Source organism: Schistocerca nitens, chromosome 2, assembly GCF_023898315.1.
Source record: "Schistocerca nitens isolate TAMUIC-IGC-003100 chromosome 2, iqSchNite1.1, whole genome shotgun sequence".
Classification (NCBI taxonomy): Eukaryota; Metazoa; Arthropoda; class Insecta; order Orthoptera; family Acrididae; genus Schistocerca; species Schistocerca nitens.
The window spans coordinates 650710812-650733583 of NC_064615.1; the positions used below are offsets into that span (position 1 = coordinate 650710812).

The 22772-nt window shown below is 37.5% G+C and overlaps 1 protein-coding gene across 1 annotated transcript in view; it reads right to left on the minus strand.

Annotated features, from left to right (window-relative positions):
• The window catches only part of LOC126236768 (putative ATP-dependent RNA helicase TDRD12), a 487486-nt gene that overhangs the window by 179423 nt on the left and 285291 nt on the right, over window positions 1-22772 (minus strand). The window contains exons 12-13 of the mRNA XM_049946337.1: window positions 6048-6194; window positions 5705-5907 (exon numbers count right to left, since the gene is read on the minus strand). Of these exons, the coding sequence (XP_049802294.1) occupies window positions 5705-5907; window positions 6048-6194 (350 nt within the window). The remainder of the gene's footprint in view (window positions 1-5704; window positions 5908-6047; window positions 6195-22772) is intronic.

The following is a 22772-nucleotide window of genomic DNA, read 5'->3' on the forward strand; positions in this document are numbered from 1 at the left end:
ATTACATTTTCATTTTTAGTCATTTTGCATGTATCTTGAATAATTCAGGTGCTCTCTGGAGTTTTTAACAATATTTTTACCTTGCCAATAAAAACATACATCATATGGCTGACACAGTGGCGTAAACTTTGGAGGAATAATTTTCACAGTGTATGTAGCTTTTCCAGCACTGTTCACAAATATTTCGTCATATAACTTGTTTTTCATCTGACCACTCCATGAATCAACAAGTAACAAAAAATCATTTTCTTTAATGCAAGGTTTCATTACAGACTGCAAATATTGTCTGTACAGTTCTTCTGTTAATTTTCTTGATTTTGAGCAGGTCACGTCCATATTTCTGTATTCTGACTCCAAACGTTCAGTTTCTTTGGCAATTCTAGGTCTGAATTTATCTCCGACCTCCTGCACACATAAGAACATGTCTGGTAGCAATTCATTGGTGACTCTCAAAGCATACTGTGCTGTATACGAACGTATAGCTTTTGCCAAATTTCTGTTTTGCACCAAAACTGCTTTTGATCCCTGAGACTTCAGTGAACTATGATACATTGATTCGTAATTGCAACCCATTTGATCAGTATTAATAACAAGGCTTGGATTGTAATCATCCATTAATCAGCACTACAAGTTTCCTGAATTGTTCTGCTGCTGCTACAGTTTCTTTAAGTGTTGCAACGTCATTTGCACTAACGAATTTAGTCAATTTTCTCTGACATATTCCATGTTTTATTTTAAATTTTTTTGTCCACTTCCCACTTGCAAAGAATGAAAAGATTTCTGATAGATACAGAAAGGCGATAACAACTGCCCATTGTTGCAGTGTATGCGTTGTCACTTGTTCCTGGCATATCTGAGCATCCTTATATGTTTCAATGGTTTCGGTATCAATTAGACACAGCGTACTGAATTTAGTTACTTGTTGTTTGACATCTTGTTTCCATTTCCTCAAGTATCCTTTTCTGCATAAATGAGAGAAACCAATTTGTTGAATTTTTTTTCAATGAGTAATTAGGATGATATTCAGCGAAGGCAACTGCTTTTGATTTGTATTTTAATGGAATGTATGTTGATGGAGTGTGGGGTGGGTGGGTGGAGGTGGGGGATTGTTCAGAAAGAAGAGATCTCTCTTTGTAAACAGACAACGCATAGCGTAAGGCATTCGTGAAAGTTCCTCTCATGTCTTCATCAAATTGCTCCATTCTCTCATCATGACATTTGCTGATTGATGAATCTGCGTTGTCAGACATTTAAAAAAAGGAGAGGGAGAGACAGAGAGGGGGGGACTGATTTGTGATTGGTAATCTCTCATTCGCATTAATCTTCCTCCTATTCCTGGTATATAATGAAAACGGTTTGTCTGTCGTAACAACTGCAGTGCCATAATTCTTATTTGGAATAACACCAATTGAAAAGGTGCGAAAACTTATAATATCTCTTTCATTATAACTCTTAAGTCCTCCAAGAGGTGCATCACCTCCTCAAATTATGGCAATAGTAAACCGGGAATTCCCAGAAACTACTTCTGTAGTTGTACATGAAAAATTATAACTCTTAAGTCCTCCAAGAGGTGCATCACCACCTCAAATTATGGCAATAGTAAACCGGGAATTCCCAGAAACTACTTCTGTAGTTGTACATGAAAAATTAATCTTGCAGCCTACAAAAACAATAGGCCCTCCTAATAGCTGTTGCTGTGCAGTATTCTTAGGTGTAAGATTGAATGTATCAACATTTTTATACACTGGTAGTCTCGTTCTTCTGGTATATCTTCTCCTTCGGTAAGGCATGGCTGTCTGTACTGTGCGGCAGCCTCAAGTCGACTAACGTGCTGCTGCCTCATGAGCAGTGACGTATTAAGAGATAACAGAGGCGCGGCAGGAAATAGCCGTCCTGATAACGGCAATGGCGTCACTGGAAGTTGTTTTTAGCAGCGGATCACGCTCTGTTAGAACTAGAGCGCGATCCTCGAGCCCTAGCGGCAGCGAGGCGAAGCTCGTTCAAGGTCACCCACCTTGCGTAGCTAACTCGTGTATATAAAGACAGCCAGAAATGGGAGCAAATAAAACAAGTTAACATGAAGGTTAAAATGACTTGGCAAAGGCTTAGAAAATTACATTACATTACAACTGAAGAAAATAACTGAAAAAAAAATTACAGAATATGACGGAATTCGAACCTGCCACATTTAGTTTTCCATCCCTTTACGCTATCCATTACGCTACAGCATCAGTTGAAATGTTGGTGTTAATTTAATGTTCTAGAGGAACAGGCTTAATTTTTTCTGGCTTTTACTCGTTAATGGGGGCCCACCAGGGTGAATGGCTTCAGGGTGTGATACCTGGCTTCTTAACCTACACGACTATATAGGTGGTTGCAAAAAGTAAATAGTGAGGGGAATATTTCTCACTATTTCCATCAAATCTACTTTCTGTCAAGATGTGGCCAGGGAGGGAAAGCCTGTGGGTCACATTTTTCCACAGTGAACCAAACCTGCCATTGTGTCTTCCACTCTGACTAGAGGCTGTCCCCATAGGCACCACCCTGTCACAACAATGGCTGCCTTGAAACTCGATGGGTACATATTCCTGGCCATGCTTGGGGAGAATGCAGCTCTGGTAACAAAAGTGAGTTCGTTAAGTTATTAGGGGGCTATGACTGTGCAGGTACCTGAGGACCCCCTACAAAGAACTCAATGGACTGGCTACAATGAGAAGTTTCGCAGATCTAATTCAATCACTCGCACAAAAGGGGCTTAAGATAGAACTGCAAAGTGGTGGAATGTGTACCACAATGGGTGACATTCTCGCGCTACTCTAACTTTTTTCTTCTTCTTCTTCTTTTGTTTTTGGGGAAGTGGGGGGGGGGGGGGGGTGTGATGACGATGATGATGATGATGATGACTATGACAATAACAACAACAACATGAAAGTCATCCTACAGACCAAGTCAGAGACAAGATGGAGTCAGAGAATAGGATTGCAGCCCAGCAAATGAAGCAGAATCGCAAGGGCTTCGGATCCTGCATTAATCAGTCACATTCTCACAAAAGAACTATGAGCCCCTGGAGGGTGTTTACAAAATTTTATCATTGTTAATGTAAGACAACACTTGCACAATTTAAATTTAAACTGCATAGAAACAATTGAGTCATTATAAACATGTGATACAAAGTTAAAACGTTCTAGGGTAAACCAGTTTTTGGGAAAGCAGTTAAGTAAGTAAGTAAGTAACTCTGCTCTCAGGTCCAGAGGACCATGCAATGCTGATTGGCTGCTATGTCATATTCTGCCACTTAGTCTCATGCAACTGCGGTACAGCAGGGCATGGGGTCAGCACACAACTCTCACAGCTGTTGGTGGATTTCCAAACCTTGGAGGCTGCTACTTCTCATTGAAGTAGCTCATCAATTGGTATTACATGGGTGAAAGGACCCCATCAAGGAAAAATTCCTGGCAGTACCAGGAACTGAAACTGGGTCCTTCAACACAGCAGTCAGAGCATGCTGAGCATTCAGCTGCAGAGGAAAACGTGAAAAGCAGTTAAAGAATGACAATTTAAAGCAGTTTCTGACATCCAATGTGAACAAGGCCAGATCAAGCTAAATTGTATATCAGAAACCTGCAGAAAAACTTAATATGAAGCAATTTATGAAGATTTCAAAATTTTGGAATACAAGATTTTTTCTGTTTTTCCTTCTTCTTCTTCTTCTTCTTCTTCCTCTCCTCTTCTTCCTCCTTTTTAGATATTTGATCGGTGGCTAATCAAAAGCAAATGGAGGTAACTGAGATGCAGTGTGATTCAGATTGAAAAGCAAAATTACAAAATTAGGTGAAGTGGATATGCCTTGATTTTGCAAAACCTGCCAGGTTTGCAAACACCAGAGAATTCGCACATGAAATTATATCCATGTTTGGAAGTACTTTTCAGAGTGCGTAATTATTTACAATAATGTAGGAAATTAAATCTCCTGTCAGATCCAGAATTACTGGCTTTCATCTCGAGGCAATATCAGAAGTAATCAATCCAAACAAAATTTCCTCCAAAGTAGGAACAGTAGTATCAGAGTAGAGGTGTTAAGTGCCAGGCAGAAAAAATTAATAGTACATTGTTGTCCACCTCCATTGTACTGTTTATTCAAATTAAACAACATTTCAAGGGCACTTTTCTTGTTCCTTTTGTTCCTCCCTTCGGTTCACATACTCACACACAGCATTAATTTGGCCCGTGTTAGTTTTGAGTCTAGCGTGATTGCTGTAAACAATAAGTTTTTTATATATATTTTTTCACCAGTCTGAACTCTGCTGCATTAAGGCAGTGGTGGATAAAATAGACGAGAAGTGGCGAAAGAAAATAAATATCACCTAGGATCATGCCAGAATTCATACAAAGTACAGGTTGTAATTACATATTGTAACAACATAATCAACAGTAAAGGGAGTTTCCAATCTGTGATTTAAAAAAAAAAATTAAATAAAAATTTAAAAAAAATTACTACACAGATAAAAATTAAACACTCAGAGAAATGGAGTGAAAATCAATCTTGAGAATTATTATTTGATAAACAAATACATTGACACAAATCTAAAGCACACAATACATTCAAGATGCAATAAAAGATAACAAATATTAACAGAATTGCGCCAAGAGTAATCCGCTATGGTGCATGGGTATGAGAGATTCCCAGAAACACTGCATTGTGCATCAAAAACAGGACTGCGTGTCTGCATTTGTCTATAATCCATCTCAGGGACATCATACAATGATCCTCCAGGTTTTTATTGCAACTAGCAACATCAGTTCAAAGACATTCATTAATCTTTGTGTGTCCATACAGTCTGTATTTGTCTCCAGCTATTCTGAAGGTAGGACATTATGTTGGTCCCTCTAATTTATCCACGTTTCTAATCAAGAAGTTACTTACTTCTTGAACAGCTAAAGTAAAATTCAAAATCATGCCTAGACCTTAAGCATTGAGTAGAGATCAACAGACCATGGAACAGATGTGATATAGAAGCAGACAACTTGATTCTTAATATAGAGGCAGACAACTTGATTCTCTTTCGATAGGCTGTTGTTTCCTTTCTAATTCTTCCCTGACATATGTGGAGAAGCAGAATGCTGAGGCAGTAGTTTTTGTGAAGGCTTAGGTGAACACTACACAGTGAGAGAGGACTAGCAGTACTGAGAGAAAAAGAATGTATGTGACTTTTAAAATGTAAAAATATATCCATTGTCTATGTCTGGGACATTTGTTCATATTCAAGGATGATTATTTGGAAGAACAGGAATATATTTTGCATATCATGTAAAATCAGATACGTTGAAAGATATTTCTGTTTCACTTCCAAAATTACTTTAGCAGCAACAGCTTATACACACAATTATGCTCAAGACTTTTCACTTCCAAGTAATATTAGCCAGAAGTTACAAGTACATTACTTCACCTTTTGTATCAATGTCAGCACCGATGTCATCCTTTTCCAAAGTCTAAATCAACCACTATACCACCTAATAGTTTATATTATTTATAATACGAAATAGGATTTGGTTCAAAAATACCACCACCCACTGTTAGTTAGAAACAAGGAATATTCTTATTAAAATACAAAGAAACATATGTAATGACTATAAAAATAGACATGCATTATAATAACTAATGCTAAATCTTTAATGTACACAAATATTATAATGCCAAACTCACGTCATTTTCTGAGAACATATCCCTGTAATTACTCATGAGACATGAAAAACGAAATCCAAATGCTGATTTTGATTCACTGGGAAGACCATAATGTATCAGCCATAGAGAATCTGTTATCTTTAAGTCATATAATATTGCATCTGAGCAAACAAGAATGGGATATGAACCTGATATTTTCATGAGATTCCACTTCCTGTACACATCTGTGAAGAAACAGTCAGGCGATCACTACAATTAAGAGAGTAATCAAATAACATTCAAAAGAATAAAATAAAACTATGCATACCCATCATGGCATAGAAAAATTCATTTTTCTAAATGCCTGAGACACTCATAAACTCACCTTCAATGTCAAAATGTAGCATATTTTCATGAGCAATCAGAACATGTTCATACGCTGATTTCAATGCAAGGCCTAGTTCAGCAACATCCTCTACAGATTCAGAAACAACTACCATTTTATACAAACCAAAGTTACTGTTCAGAAGATCTGAAACCAATCAGAAAACAAATATTACGACCAGAAGATGGGAGAAAAATAAATAAATAAAAAGTAGGTGACCTTTTATTCCTGAATCACTAATGTGAAACAAGTTGTAAAGTTTTTTGGATGGCAATTCTCCGCTACACTAGCTGTTGAAACACAGATTAGAATATCACTTTAATTTGTCTTTTTCACTGCTGCACAGTATGGCTGTGTAACCATTTTAAATGTATGGTATAACCTGTTAGACAGTCAAAACATGCGTTGTTCACACATTGTTGTAATGCAGTTGGGTGGCTGGGATTTAAATAAAAACAATACATGGTTCTTGGCCATGCTCTTTTGAGGTCATATACTTGACACAACACCATAAATGTTAACAAAGCTGTAACTTTTTTGCATCAATATACATCTTTCACTTGATGGAATTTACAGTGTAAGTCAGTTGTCATGTTTTCACTAAAACATTTCATATCTGGGAGAAGGGTATATTTACTTAATTGTTCCTAATACATTACATGAGTCACATTCCAAGTCAGTGGGACTCTGCAAGATGTCAACGATGAATATTTTATTTCAATGAATTATTAAGCATTATAGTGCAAATATTAGTCATAATTTTATATCATTAACTTTAACAGTTTCTGTGAAGATATTTTTCAATATTGTAGAAGGAATTGCCTGACAGAAAGAACCTTAATTCACTCTTAACCCTCTACTGCCCACCGTGACTCTGAAGTCACGTCAAATTTTATCGTTATATTTCGCATTAGGATCGTTATTTCTTTCTTGACCAGTGTGACTTGAGTGTTACAATATGACTGCTTTATACACAAACAATGTAACTGTCCACTGTGACCTCAGAGTCACAGAACTATTTTTAAAAAATAATTTTTTTCAAAAACAAAAATTCACCTGATATGTGTTAAATACATTATTCTCTAACATTCTGTGCATATAAATATTTTTTTCTACAGGAAATAATAATTTGGGCAATAGAGGGTTAAACTCCATACAATTACTCACAATATAGTTAATATCATTTGATAAGTACTAAAGAAAACAGAAATATCTGTAACAAAAAGTGCATTAATAAATACATGTATTGTAAAGAAACAGCTGTCAAAGTAACAATTTTTGAATGAGGTCAAATTCATTGGTGGAGAAACCAGATAAATCTCAGTGTGTACCATCATGTCATTCTGCACCATGACAAGTTTCAATGATGACATGTGTATGGGTTTGTTGAGGATTTTTAATTTTTCTATTTTTGTCCATGACATTTGAGAAAAAGTGTTTTCATAGTAATAACAAGGGCATAAAACTATGTTCTGATGTACAGACAGTCTTGCTGTTAGTAGTATTGTAAGAACACTGCTAAACATAACAGCATAGGACTTACGTGGAATTTAAGCAGCAGTCACAACACAATATAAAAGTTAAGAAAAATGTATACAAAAATATACACATATAACGAGAACAAGCAAAAAAATTCTTTTGACCATCAGTATGAAATCAAGTAGGAAGCAAAGGGGTATACTACAAACAATTAAATAGAAGACAATGTAGACTACACTGCAAAATGAGTGCAGTGCCGACCCTCCACAGGTAAGCATGTCACAGCCTGTTATCTGTGCTCACCTTAAATGCATTTTCACCTTATATGCATATATTTTTGTACACATTTTTTCTTAATTTTTTTTGGTGCTATGATGTTAGCTAGATATTATTTAATTAATTCCTTTATCCTCTGTCTATTTGTTGTATTATATTTTGTAAATTACATGTTCTTATTGTAAGTAAGTGTAGTTGTGTGCCATCTATTGGCAACTTGCAATTTCCTTCTGGGCCAGCATGAGCACACATAGTCGATTAGTCTGCTTACAATTCTAAATGGGCCATGTACTACTAGATCCACTTAGCACTGCTGTATATAATGTGGATTGGTTGACAAGTTACTGGTGTAACAATATTGCATGCAAAATATTGTATATCAATATGGTGGGTTTGTGCTCTGCAAAATTTCGATTTATTTATATGCATATCACTGCAGCCTGTTAGGTGGGTTTGTAATTTGCATAATTTGGCTTTTTTTATTGCATTTTTTGATTTTATTTTGTACTGATGATGTGTGTGTTTATTTCTTAGGTTTTGAACAGTTAATATTTTACCTCAATGGTACACATCATTATTTTATTGAGGTCCATCTCTTACATAAGTATCCATTGTGATGCAGATGTTGCATCTTAGCCTCATTTTATGAGCATACACAACACATGTTTTTATAACTCATATGTAATTGAATTTTTGCTTTTATTATTACAGTTTGTGTAATCCCTTCTGGTACTTTACCTCACTGCAATTTTCTGCTATTATTCCAGATCTGAAGATGGTGGCGTAATCAGCTGCAACTTGTCATTTAATGTCATTCATATGCAATCTTGACTACTAAAATATTTTATTAAAAACATTTTTTACTTTATGTATTTTGGCTATTAATCAACTATGTTTGTTTCAAACGCCTTTCCAACTCATTGAGCAGTAACCACAGAGTCAACATGAAAAGAGAGGATAAATGAATTCCGGTATGAATTGATAGAGAAAAAATAAACATTTCAGTGTTTGCATAAGGAGTATAATGGTTTGTGATCAGAAAATGTAAGTTTAAATATGAAACTACTAATCAATCAAAGATTTACAATAACATGAGTATACTGAATAGGTTAGGATACATAAGTACAAAAAAAATACCACTCAGCTACTAGTATTCAATAGTATAAAGGGGGGAGTACGAGGATGGACTGAATGGAATTGTGAGCTAGACAAAGCATTGTCATTTGTTAATGGTGGAAAGTCAATACTGTATAAGGAAATACAAAAACGGGAAGCCAAAGATATTCTACTGTAAGTACTGGGCCAGCTTCAAACCAAAGAGGATGCATACAGAAGTAAAGCGGTATATAGTATAAAGATAAACACAACTATGTAGGATGAAAAGATGTGTGAATGGCTAAACAAGAAAGGGAAAGAGGAGAAGACTGAAGAGTAAATGGGAGTGAGGTTGGTTAACGTAGGTTCAGTCTAGGGGGATGGCGGGATGAAAGGATGTGTTGGAGTGAAAGTTCCCATCTCCGCAGTTCCGAGAGATAGTGTTGGGTGGGAGAAGCCAAATGGCACATACGGTGTAGCAGGTTCCTAGGTCCCTAGAATTATGCTGGAGGGCATGCTCTGCAACTGGGTATTGGACAGCTCCTAGGCGGACAGTTCGTATATGCCCGTTCATGCGCTCAGCCAGTTTAATTGTCGTCATACCAATGTAAAAGGCTGTGCAGTGCAGGCATGTCAGCTGATAAATGACATGTGTTGTTTCACATGTGGCCCTGCCTTGAATTGTGTATGTTTTACCAGTAGCAGGGCTGGAGTAGGTGGTTGTGGGGGGATGCATGGGGCACGTTTTGCAGCGGGGTCTGTTACAGGGTAGGAACCGCTGGGTAGAGAAGGTGGTCTGGTAATATTGTAGGGTTTGACAAGGATGTTACGGAGGTTGGGGGGGAGGGGGGGGGGATGAAAGGCAACTCTGGGTGGTGTGGGGAGAACATTGTCAAGGGATGATCTCATTTCAGGGCTTGACTTGAGAAAGTCATATCCCTGGCGGAGCAATTTTTTGATGTGTTCGAGGCCAGGATAATATTGGGTGACAAGGGGGATGGTTCTGTGTGGACTGGGGGCAGCTCCTTAATGGCACAGGATTCAGCTGGGGTGATGTTGGGGGTTGTCGGGATGTTCTTCAAGAAGGACTGGGAGGCAACACTGGATGTGAGGAATTCCTGAAATGTCAGCAAGGGATGGTTTTGGGGGAGGGGAGGAGAACACCTTTGAGAAGGCGGTCGGAACTGTTCTAGATAGGGTTCAACACTGGGTCTAGTATTTGGGGGCTGTGTTTGGGTGGTGAAGTGATATTTTCAGCTGAGGTTCCGGGTGAATGAGAGGAGATCTTTAACCAGGGCAGTGTGGTTGAATTTAGGCGTGGGACTAAAGGTTAAGCCTTTTGATAGAACAGATGTCTCTGGAGGAGAGAGGGATCTGGATGAGAGGTTTAGAACTGAATTGGGACTGGTGATATGTGGCATTTGACTGTGGTTATAGTTGAGATTTGGTCTGTGTGGGGTATGTGCTGGGATTGGGAGATTGAGTAGGGTGGCTAGTCTAGGTTTGTTGGCTATGAGAGGGGTTTGTTGAAGGTGTTGTTGTAGTTGGTGTATGTGAGGGATAGGGAGAGGGACCCCACTTCTTAGGTGTTGCACTAGCACTGTAGATACTTTTTCAGGTGGTGTGTGGCATGGAACTCAGGTTTACAGCTGGCTACTGGGATGATGTTCCTGAGTGTGTTCTCCAAGCAGGGGTTTGAGAGGTGGAGGACTTTGAAGAGAGATAGGACCTGTTGGAAGTGGTGGTTACACAAAGTAGTGTAGAGATTCAGGACAAGTTGAGTAAGGGCTAAGGACTGAAGATTCTGGAAGTCCAGGAGAGACTGGTGGAAGGAGGGATTGAACCCAGAGATGGGAACTTTTAAGGTAAGTCCTTTAGAGGTAATTCCAAAGGTTAAGCAGGACCGGAGGAAAAGTATATGGGATTGCAGTTTGGCTACGGTGAATGCATGTTTCCGAAATGAATGTAAATAATGTGGTATAGCATTAGGGTACATAGTGGGTAACTGGTGGGTAGGTAAATTAAATAAATAAAGTTAAAATAATAATAATAATAAGGAATAAAAAAAAGAGGGAAGGACGAGAAAGAAAATGTGTTGGTAATGTTCAGTACCAAAGGAAGACCACTAAATAAGAAAAACACTATACGGAAAAAAAAAGGGACAAGTACGGATAAAGGTTGACCAGACCAAGCAAGTATATCCAGATCAGGGGAAACAAACACATGTTGCTCAAAAAAAGATCGCGAGTGGCGAGAAAAAGATGGCGGGTGGTGCAGAGAAGATGGCGGGTGGCGCACAGAAGATGGCGGGTGGCGCAGAGAAGATGGCGGGTGGCGCAGAGAAGATGGCGGGTGGCACAAAAATGTCCCAAAAAATTTTTTGCCTGTGGCAGAGAAAAATAGCCAATGGCACAAAAAGATCGCCAGCAACACAAAATCGACGGAAATGAATGATACTGGTAGGTGTGGAAATTTGTTAGATAAAGATTGTTGGCAGTGATTGTTGGCTGGAAAACAGTGAATAACGAATGTTATAACTATGGAATGTTAAATAAATAAATCAATAAATAAATAAAGGGAAGTGGATTATAAACGGAAGTAGATGATTGGAGGGAGGGAAATGAAACTAGTGCAGTTGGTGACATATATATATATATATATGTATAAGTGATAGCTAACAAAAGGGACAAAATATTGAAGTATGTGGACCATATAGGTGATCTAAATGATTAATGGAAAGTCTCATATAAAGATGTGAAACAAATACTAAAAAAGAGATAGAAGGGCTGGCCAGTACTTACCTCAGCTCAGTACAGCCGATACATACACAAAACAGAAAAGAAAATTTACGTATCCTAGCTTTCGGAACTTTGTTCCTTCATCAGGGAGGAGAGAGGGGGGGAAAAAGGGGGTAGAAGGGAAAGTGGATTCAGTTACTCACAACCCAGGTTATGAAGCAACAGGGGAAAGGTAAACAGGGAGGGTAGCAAAGATGGAGGCATGGGTGTCAGAGGGAAGCCAAAGATATTCTACTGTAAGCACTGTGCCAGCTTCAAACAAAAGAGGATGCATACAGAAGTAAAGAGATATACAGTATAAAGATAAACACAACTCTGTAGGATGAAAAGATGCGTGAATGGCTGAGAGGATTCTGTTTTGTGTATGTATCGGTTGTACTGAGCTGAGGTAAGTACTGGCCAGCCCCTCTTTCTCTTTGTTAGTATTTGTTTCGCATCTTTATATGAGATTTTCGATTAATCATTTGGTAAAAAGAATTTCATTTCCAGGGCAACAGACAACTCAACAATCACTTCCCACATCACCAGTCAAAATATGAGATACAGCCAACTTTCTTTTTTTAATTTTCAAATTACTCTGTCAAGATCATGGGATGACAAACTATGTAGAGAAGTTTGCAATGAGTTATTGGGATGGAGATGTTGCTCAAAGAGGTATGCTCCGTTTGGAGCAATTACTTATCTGGGAGAAATCTGAGAGGACATTGAAATAAAAGCACTGGCTGCTCAGGGAAGAGAAGATAAATGAGATAGAATTTAGAGATCCCAAGAGGTGTAACCAAAGTTACTGATACAATTTTTGAAGCAATGAAATATATTAGATAAGATGAGGTAGGGCTGTTCAGGTGGAATTACAAGACTCTTAATTCACATGACTGAGAGAATACGTGCATCTATTATATGAAGGCAAATGGATATGAAGAAACAAGTTATGATGTAAAAACTCATGAACAAAGAAGTTAGAAGTATAACAGACTTACGGAGTGAGATAAGTGTTATATCTTAAGAATATTTGGAAAAGCAGAGATCCATATGGGTTTTTCAAGTGTCGCCAATTACGGACCTTAGAACAGGAAGGATTATTGGAGGTAAATGGAAAGCTGTACGGAGAGGTTCTTTAACCATTTCCATCAGGCAGTAGTGAGGAAGAATGAACAGTGGTTAAAACATTGGAGTCACATGCAAGAGGAGCAGGATACAAACACCAGTCTGGCCCAGTAAACTTAAGTCTTGTGATTTTCTCAAAGTGAATCCCAGAGTGGTACTCTTGAAAAAGACTGACTGATTTCCTTCATCACATTTGTATGACTGAAGTCTGGGTCTCATCTCAAATGCCATCATTAAATGGATCTCAAATCCTGTTCTTCTTTCCTTTCATTATTAAAGTGGACAGCAGCTATGAACGTGGGTCAAGGTCAGATGCACAGAAGCACATAGAAGTGTACCAGGCAACTCATGGCCAGTTGTGCATCAGATGGCCATTGCCAAATGCCAGAAGCAGACAGCTGAAGCCTATAGTACTAGTTTGATGACCATTCAGAGGATATACAATCAAGCTACAACGTCCACGCAAGCCTGCAGCTCACCTGTTTTCAAGTCACCAGGTAAGCAACACAACTGCAAAAAAGAAGCAGGTGACCTGGACGATTTTGCAAAAAATCATTTTGGGTTCACAGTATTCAGCAAGTATACTAAAGGCGAATATCCGATAGCAGAAAAATTAGTTTTGCACATGAAAGAAGCCAAAAATTTTAACAGAAGAAAATGAACTGTATTGATGATGCCAAAAGACATGTGATTCAGATCTCAGAAAATGAACGCCATCTCAAATTTATTATACAGATGAAACTTTCACAAATTAAAAACCATCCAAGGACTAAGGGCTGGAAGACAGCAATGGGTATGATGGATTAACAGTTTCAGTTGGTAAGGGTAATAGAATTGCAGTGCTTCATGTCAGATCAGCAGAAACGGGTTATATTCCCAAGAGTACTGTGGTATCGATAGCTACAATGCCACAATGTGGGTGCACTCTGCTTGGTTGGCACTACGACACCGACGACAGTGACCTCTAGCCCGCGCTGTGCAGCTCTACAAGCCCCGCTCCAGATTCTACCTATTTGATTCCGAGGAGACGACCTAGCAACATTGTTTCTACTTCATAGGGGACTAGCCATTACAGAAATTGTTACTTCAGTAACTTCAATGATAGTAGGTCCAACTAATAGTAGCAGGTAGCTGTACGGCTTCCCATCTACGTGCTCACCTGTACGCAGAGTTTAGTATTATCAGTTGTGTATGTTCATACCACAGTAAAAGAGTTTCAACTTATATGCAGTACCGAAGCATTTCACCTTTTCCTGCTCCTACTCACTTCTACATTCAGCCTACCCTTCAGTTTACAGGAGCAGACCGATGCGCTGCCTTCCAGGCGGGATACTAAAAGTACGCTGATTTTTAAGACATTAAAGGCCAAGATTTCTTAGATTACCATTATGAAATGACATACAGTGTGTTCTATCAGTGGTTTAAAGAACAACTGTTGCTCAATATTCATGTGTGTTTGGTTATTGTCATGGATAATGTGAGGATCCACTCAGTGCAAGTGAACAAAGTTCCAACTACGAATTTCAAAAAGGCAGACATTATTGCATGGTTGTAATGTAATGGAATATCTTCTGCTGTCAAACGCAACATTGAGCATGCAGAATTCAATGGGTTGCTGAACACTCAGAAACAATGCAACTTGTCTATACAGTATGTGATCTCAGCATGGTATATGTGACCACAGTGTGCTTCAATGCCAGCTGTTGGCTATATCTGGTTTGCACATTACACTGTTTACGAAATGGACGGGCATAAAAGTTCTGTGTTAGCTCTATTAAAACACACATTTGCTCCCTTGTCCATATGCTAGTTATGCTGTTATGTCTGTAGTATACATAAATAAAACTTCAATCTCCATGGTCATGTTACATGGCAAAATGAAAAGTACCATGTCCAGCTTATAAGGACATATCTTATAAAAGATCATCACACATAGTGCAATACAAAATCTTACTTGATCACTGTTCCTGTTCAGCAGCAAAATCTTTACAGCATGTTAAATAAGAAACTTAACAAAAAAAGTGTGAAATACCTTACTTCAATCAGTGCAAGCTGTTTTGTAGATTAAGCAAACCAAACAAACTCACTCCTCAGAAAGACGCAATTATATTTCCATGATATCAAATATTATAGAACATACTTTCCTTAAACTAATCAGAAAATATCGTAACCTATTAGAAAGCATGAATGCTAGTAATAAAAATATTTGGACTTAGTGTGGTGCGAACCAGCAACTCATCATCCGTTCTTACCAGTCTGCAAGGCTGCTCATTGCACCACACCAACCATGACTGTCCAGTCACTCTACTTTTTATCCTACCGGCTACAGAAAGTTTTCATCATAGGTAAATTCTGAGCAGACATTTAACTATAACAAACTGTATTAAGAACATTGCATTTCTTAAGGATCCTCAGTGAGACATTGCCTTGAAATGGCATATTTTAATAATACGTAGGTTACAATAATTCTTTAACTGCAAATATGACGTTTCCCGTTATTTTATTACAACAAATCATACAATTAGTGATGGTGTTTTGAGAGATCCTCTATTTTCTGATGCTTAGAAATGGCAACACATATTGGCTTCAACTGAAAGCCAACATGGCATCTTGCAAGTTGTAATCTTACCCTCCCACACATCACCAGTCTATTTTCAGTCACTTCATAAAGATTAATTCTTTTCTAAAGCTTCGAGACGTGTAACTTTTTTATTCTTTTCTAAAGCTTCGAGACGTGTAACTTTTTTACTTATCTTCATTTTCTCATTGTTGGCTGTAGTTCATCACATCTAGGGGTAGATTCTCGAGACTGAAATTTTTTAACTTTATGGGTTCCAGATGATATGATAAATCTTAAGTAATGCTGTTGCATTCTCTCTGTTTCTATGACTCTCTTTATTTTATCCCATTCTTTTATGTCACATTATCTTTACAATCTCCACTTTAAAAACAGAAATTTACATTGTTACTGCCAAACATAACATGTCCGATTCCATCAGGGGCATGCCCACTACTCTTAACACATTCTGCAGTACTAACAATGTTCCAAAGAGTCTACGAAACAAAAGAGTTCATGAACTTTCTTGACAAATGAAGAATCATCACCAAGTTATATCATTATTTTATAAATGAGTCCAGAAATAAATTTAATAAATATCGTCAGAGTGTGCAGTTTAATAATAGGAATTGTTAAGTATGCCAGATATTTCATAATTTCAAATGTTTTTAAAAGAAAAGTAATTTTAACTGTACATACAAAGTTAATACATATCAACTGTAATAAATTAATTTCTTTTTATACATTTTAGCCCAAAATATAATACATTGTACACAAATATCAAATGAAATTCATTTAGTTAAACAGCTGAGATAATGTTCCCATATACAAGTTTCAAAAATATTCCTGGTATCGGCTATTTCTGTTAAAGAAAGGTAATGTTGGAGAAGGGTGTCCCATTACAGAGTCTGTACTGAGAAGAGATGGCGTGCATATGACATAGGTGGAGTCGTCCACCTCATTGGTAAATGTTTAAACACACGTTCCAAATATCTGTCATGTTACATGTTGCTCTGTACTTCCAGAAAGACTTCCCAATGTGGTTTTTCCATACAGTGATGCCAGAAACTTGGCATACTCAATGCTCAACGTTCGAACGCACTGCCTGTGTACCAACGGCTTTAGAGTTTGTCATATATCAGAGCACAACTGCTGGTTCTTATCAATGTCTACAAGCTTGCATACAGAGTTTATGTGGTAGACAATGCTGTAAAGCAGCATGGACACCGTGCTGTTGGGTTACCCCCATACGACTGCAGTTACAGCCCAGTCAAGCTGGTATGGGCTCGGGTGAAAGCATATATTGCGGGGTAAAAAAAAAAAAAAAAATACATTTAAAATTGTAAATGTTGAGAGGCTTACACACAAGGCAATAGAAAGCATCTCAATATCTGCATGGGCAACTTGTGTAAGACATGCAGAAAAACTGCAGGACGAAGACTACAACAGAGAAGTTGGCAGGGACACAACCATGGAATCCTTTGTTATAAATCTTGCTGAAAGCACATCATCTATGCCAGACAGTGAAAGTGATGCCATGCATTTATTAGTATGAATTTGTATATGTATGATTGTGTCAGCAATTGCATTAAAAATTACTGACACCACAAGTATTCATCTCTGCCTCATAATAATGCAGTTTTCTTCATAATACATATTTCATTCGATTAAATACATTTATCGTAATACAGTAGTAGGTTGCAGAAGGCAAGAAAATTAACTTTCAGTAGCCTTTTGAACAACCTATTTCTCATATCATTTAGGTCACACATTTTTAAAGCTTGAAAATGCTTTAAATACACTTGATCACTGCTGATATGTAATGTACACAACACAAAAATTCATCTACTTAAAAAACATATCGTTATTGTTTTAAAGACAAAACAATGAACATTGACAGTATTTAAAGGAAGAAGACACATCATTATTACTGACAAAATTGTGTGTGTGTGTGTGTGTGTGTGTGTGTCGCTCTTCACATTACTAAGAATGCAGTTCACTGTGAAACAATGTGTATTGTGTATGCTAGTGCGCTGTTAGCATTCACAGTGCATGAACTGAGTGAAGAATATTGGCAGCATTGCATCAGATCTTCCCTCTCTCCCTTTGCAGAATGCACGCCACACACGCCTTAATAGCTGCTCTCCACTCCAGACGATAGTGAATTTGTACACACTTTTCTAATTGAATCACAGTAGTTAATCTTTTTCATGGGAATGTTTAATGAGAGAGAGAGTTGTGGACTTAAAAGCCAGCACATTATTCTTTTATATGTGTAAAGACAAATAAGAGTCAGATTTAAAGCCATATGGTGGAAATAGAGGAATGAATTGCTTCACCTCAAACAATAGCTGGAATGAATTTAGCTCAAAATGATAGAGAAGTGACAATGGAAGGTGATTGTAATTTATGATCTGAAGAGCTTGTAGAGCAGAAATGTGTGCAGGCTAGTTCTAAAAAACAACCTAGGAGAGTTATTAAAATGTTACAAATAAAGATTCTCACTTGGATCACACTTCCAGAATCAAAATTAATGCATTTAATATTAAGATTTTTTTTTAATCATAACCTATAGCAATTGCACTAAAAGACACTGACAAGAGAAATTTAATATAAACTCGGCAGGGGCATAACCAAAAGACTGTGCAGTCCGTACACTAAATGATTAAGAAAGCAGTGTGGACATGATGCAAGGACACTACACCAGATCATCAAAATTAAGAGAGACAGATCAGTTACCAAAGATGACACTTAAATCAGTTTTAAGTGATCCACTATATGAGTGCAACACACCTGCCCCTACGGTTTCGGCGAGATACTGTAGACACAAAGCCATGACTAAATACTGCTTTTCTGTTCAAGCATGAATCACACCAATTTTGATCTTGCTGTTTGGACTGAATTTATGAAAAATAGCAGGTTGCTACTACTCATTAGAAAAATAAACAATATATGTAGATGATGTTTTGACAGCAAGATTGTTAGTGACTATAACAATGACTAAATAAAAGTTGAAGATTCAAATTTCCATGTAGCTCCAGTAAATTTTATCTAGCTTTTTCTCTTACTACAAGGGAAAATCATTTTCTTGAGTGTTGATCACTACAGTTATTAATGAACATGTAGTCCACATAGCATCACAGATTCAGAAATTGAAAGAGATCTGACAAGTTTAGTTTAAAGTTATTTGTTTACAATTCAGAATGCATTCAACCTCAACATAGAACACTCAATGTTGCTCTCTGCCATGGGATGAGTTAGTTGCTATTCATGACCAGCCAGAAGTCACTATGATTTTTGTCAAGCAATTGGAAATTGCTCAAAATGTATGTGTGGGGTAGGCTGCTGAGACACACATACTAGAGATACCAAATCTACATCAAGTACTACCCCTCTCTTGGACACTCCCTCTTCTGCAAGAAATACAAGACCTATCACATTTTGTTGACTTAACTATAGCATATCTCAAACAACAAATCTGAGGTGCTATCTCACAATGAAACTGAAACACCATGACTGTGATACGCTACACCTTTTGGAATGTCTGTCAGAGGGAAGCAAGTCCAAAAGAGTAAGGGTTTGTTAATTATCATAATTTTGAATGCACAGTGAGTAATGGCACCCCTTAATGAAATATCCAAGGGTCAGGAAGGATCACATTGTGTACTTAACACTGTACATCTGGGGTCTTCATTCAGTATATGATATGGCTGTTCTGCCAACCACTGGGGGAATGGGATGCAACCAGCAGTAGAATTTGCAGAGATAGGAACTGAAGTTCCATGTGAGAATATTTGAGCAAACCTCAATATCAAGTATGGGCATAAGCTTGTAGTTGGATATTTCTTCTGACCACAGGCGTATCTCCAGATGTAACCGAAAATTGTAAGAGAGATCTTCAGTGCTCTAGTACTTTTGTTCTCCAATCATACAGACACCATTAGAGGACACTTTAAGCATCCAATTCTTGATCTGGATAATTGCAGTTTTACAAATAGTGGGGGTGGTATGACAACTTGCGAAACATTACTAAAACCTTCTCTGAAGGCTACCTGGAACAGATAGTTCAGAAGCACATTAACAAAGGAAATATACTGGATCTAATGACAAGGAACTGACCAGACCTCTTTGATAGTGTCCATACTGAACTGGTATCCATGACTGTGATATGGTGGCAGCAACAATGATTAACAATAATACAAAAAAACGATCAAAACAAAACCCCTCTTCCTTCTCCATCAACCCTTCTGCCACAAGAAGGAGTCACTGTCTCCGAAAGCATGCATATAAAAAACCTTTTTTTATATGTGTGTTCTCCTGTCAGTGTAGTTGGTGAGTAGATTTTTTTTTAATCTATCCAATTACATTATATTATCAAAACAAACAGCAAGATTTACATGCTTGGCAAACTTGAGAAAGAGGCAGTAGTGTCATACCTCAATGAGGAATTTGAAACATTTAGCTCTAAGCAGGAGCATACAGAGGAAATGGGGTTCAGATTTAGAAGAATAGTTGGACCAAGCAGTGGATAAATTCATTATGGAAGGAACCCAACATATATACAGCCTCTATAAGGAAATTTCTAAAGAAACCGCAACTACTGCACGATGTGTATAAAACAAAGCATAGAGATACAGATAGAGATATGCTAAATGACACTTGTTTGGCTGTCTAAAGGACAATTTGTGAAGCCTTCAATGACTGCTGTAGAAGAATGTTATCCAGTGACCTTTCACGAAACCCACAGAAAATCTGGTAAAATGTAAAAGTTGAAAGTTAGCTCCCTGACACTCACAGATGAACAGATAACACAGGAATTAAAACTGAGAGTAGTAAAGCAAAAGCAAAAACATTTAACTCCACTTTCAAATGTCCCTTTACAAAGGAAAATTCAGGAGGATTGCCCCAGCTCAATCCTTGCACCACTGCAAAGATGAGTGATATGGATATTACAGTGTCAGTGCATATGAAACAGCTGAAACTGTTAAAAATCGAACAAACCGCCAGAGCCCAGTGGATTCCATATTAGATTGTTCACAGAATTTGTGTCCAAGTTAGCCCCTTAACTATAAGAAACCACTGATACCTCAAATGAAAAACTGTATCCAAAGATTCAGAGAACACACAAGCATATCAATCTACAAGAAGGGTAGCATAAGTTATCTATTAAGCTGCCATACAATATCTTTGACATCAATCTCTTGTACAATCATAGAACTTATTCTGAGCTCAAACATAATGTGGCATCTCAAAGAGAATGAACTCCTCCATACCAACCAGTATCGATTTGAGAAACATTGGTCACACAAAAAAGCAATTCATGTTTTTTAACATGACATTCTGAAAGCCATGCAACAAAGCTGTCAGGTAAGTGCAATATTTCTTGACTTCAAAAAGCATTTGACTCAGTACCACAGCAACATTTATTATCGAAAGTAAGATCGTATGTGATATCAAGCAAAGTTTGTAAGTGGAGTGAGAACTTTTTGGTATGGAGGAGGGAGTATGTTATCTTGGATGAAGAGTCATCGACACATGCAGCAGTAATTTCAGACATGCTGTAGGTAAGTGTCATGGGAACCTTGTTGATCATGTCACATATTAATGAACTTGCAAACACCGTTAACAGTAACCTTAGACTATTTGAAAATGATGCTGTTACCTATAGTGAAGTACTGTCTGGGAAAAGGTTGCCAAAATATTCAATAAAATCTTGGTATGATTTCAAATTGATACAAAGGTTAGTAACTTGCACTAAATGCTCAGAAATATACAACTGTGAATTTCATAAAATGAAAAAATGTAGTATCTTAAGTCTACGATATTAATCAGCTACAACATATATAGATATTTGGGTGTATTTATTTACAGGAATGTGAAGTGGAATAATCACAAAGGCTCTGTTACAGCATGTCAGGTGGCAGACTTTAGTTCATTGGTAGGATACAGGGAAAATGAAATCACTGTAGAAAACATACCACTTACAAAGAACTTTTGTAACCAGTTCTCAAAAATTGCCAAAGTATGTGGGGCACAAACCAAACAGGGCTACCAGGGAATACTGAATACATAGAAAAGAAGGTCACAGGTTTGTTCAGCCGATGAGAGAGAAATACAGAGATATCAAAATACTTGAAACTAGCAGACGCTTTAAGATACACCAATTATCTTACAAAAGTGTACATACCATGTTTCAAGGACCAGTACCTCAGAATATACTAAAATCCCTATGTATCTCTTGTACATAAACTGCAAAGACAAGCTCAGGCTAGTTAAAGTAAACAAAGAGGTATTTAAGCAATCATTCCCCCCTTGTTCTATACACTAAGCAACCCTACTAAGAACATCGAAGGGAAGTTTCTTTTGCCATGCATTTCACAGAGGTTTTGCAGAATACAGATTTTGGTGGAGATGCTGGAATGAATGATACCTGTCTCCTGGGTTCTGAGGCCAAACTTGGATCATTTTGATGCCTGACAGATACCAGGTTGTGACAAATGGCCTTGCTCAGGTGATTTTAACAAAGATCACAATCAACTTCATCATGTCCAGAACTGGTTGTTATTAAGTTTTGTATCGAGTGGAAGGATTGAACTAGACACTTAAAATATTCTGCAATTTCCTAAAGGTTAGAAATTAAATTGAGAAATACAGGATCTTCGAAATGGTTCAGGGGGTTCTACACATCAAAGGTTGCTATCTAGTTAGTGCACATGTGTGTGCTTGCAGATTATGTGACTTTCCATCCAGTTCAGATAATCATTGCTGTAGGAGACCCTGAAATATTAAGACCTAAGGAAATTTCCTCTGCAGATACAAAAATTAAAATGCTAAAGATCAACTGCTGAAGCTGAAGTTGGAGTTTGAGATGCTTCTAAAAAGCAGTGGGGCTAACATAATGTGAATGTGTTCAGATATGCTGCCACTCAATAATGTGTGTGCTGTGCATATGATAACAAGTTCAGCTGAATTTTTATCCAAATCTATCAGTATCTGCTCAAATTCCAATCAACTTCATTGAAATGTACAACTGAATTTGTTGTTTTACTTCTTTTTTTCATCTTTTTGCCTCACTTTCAATCAACTGTGTGTACAATTATTTGTCAGGATTGATGTCATAGTGTTATTCTCACTGCTTTTCTGTTCTATATCAGAGTAAATTTCAAATTTGTGAAGACAGTGGCATTCTTCGTGGTTGAACTGCTGGCCAGAATTTAACTGTATAAGAAAAATAGTTCATTCCATGGGAAGAAAAGGAGGATAGATTGGGAAAGGTTGGAATGGAAGGACAAGTGACTCAGACCTCAGAATGAGAGGGACCCACATGTTTTGTTCATCAGCTGTACTTGCACTCCACTTGCATTATGGCAAATACTATATATTCACAACATTCTCAACTGTCATATACACGAT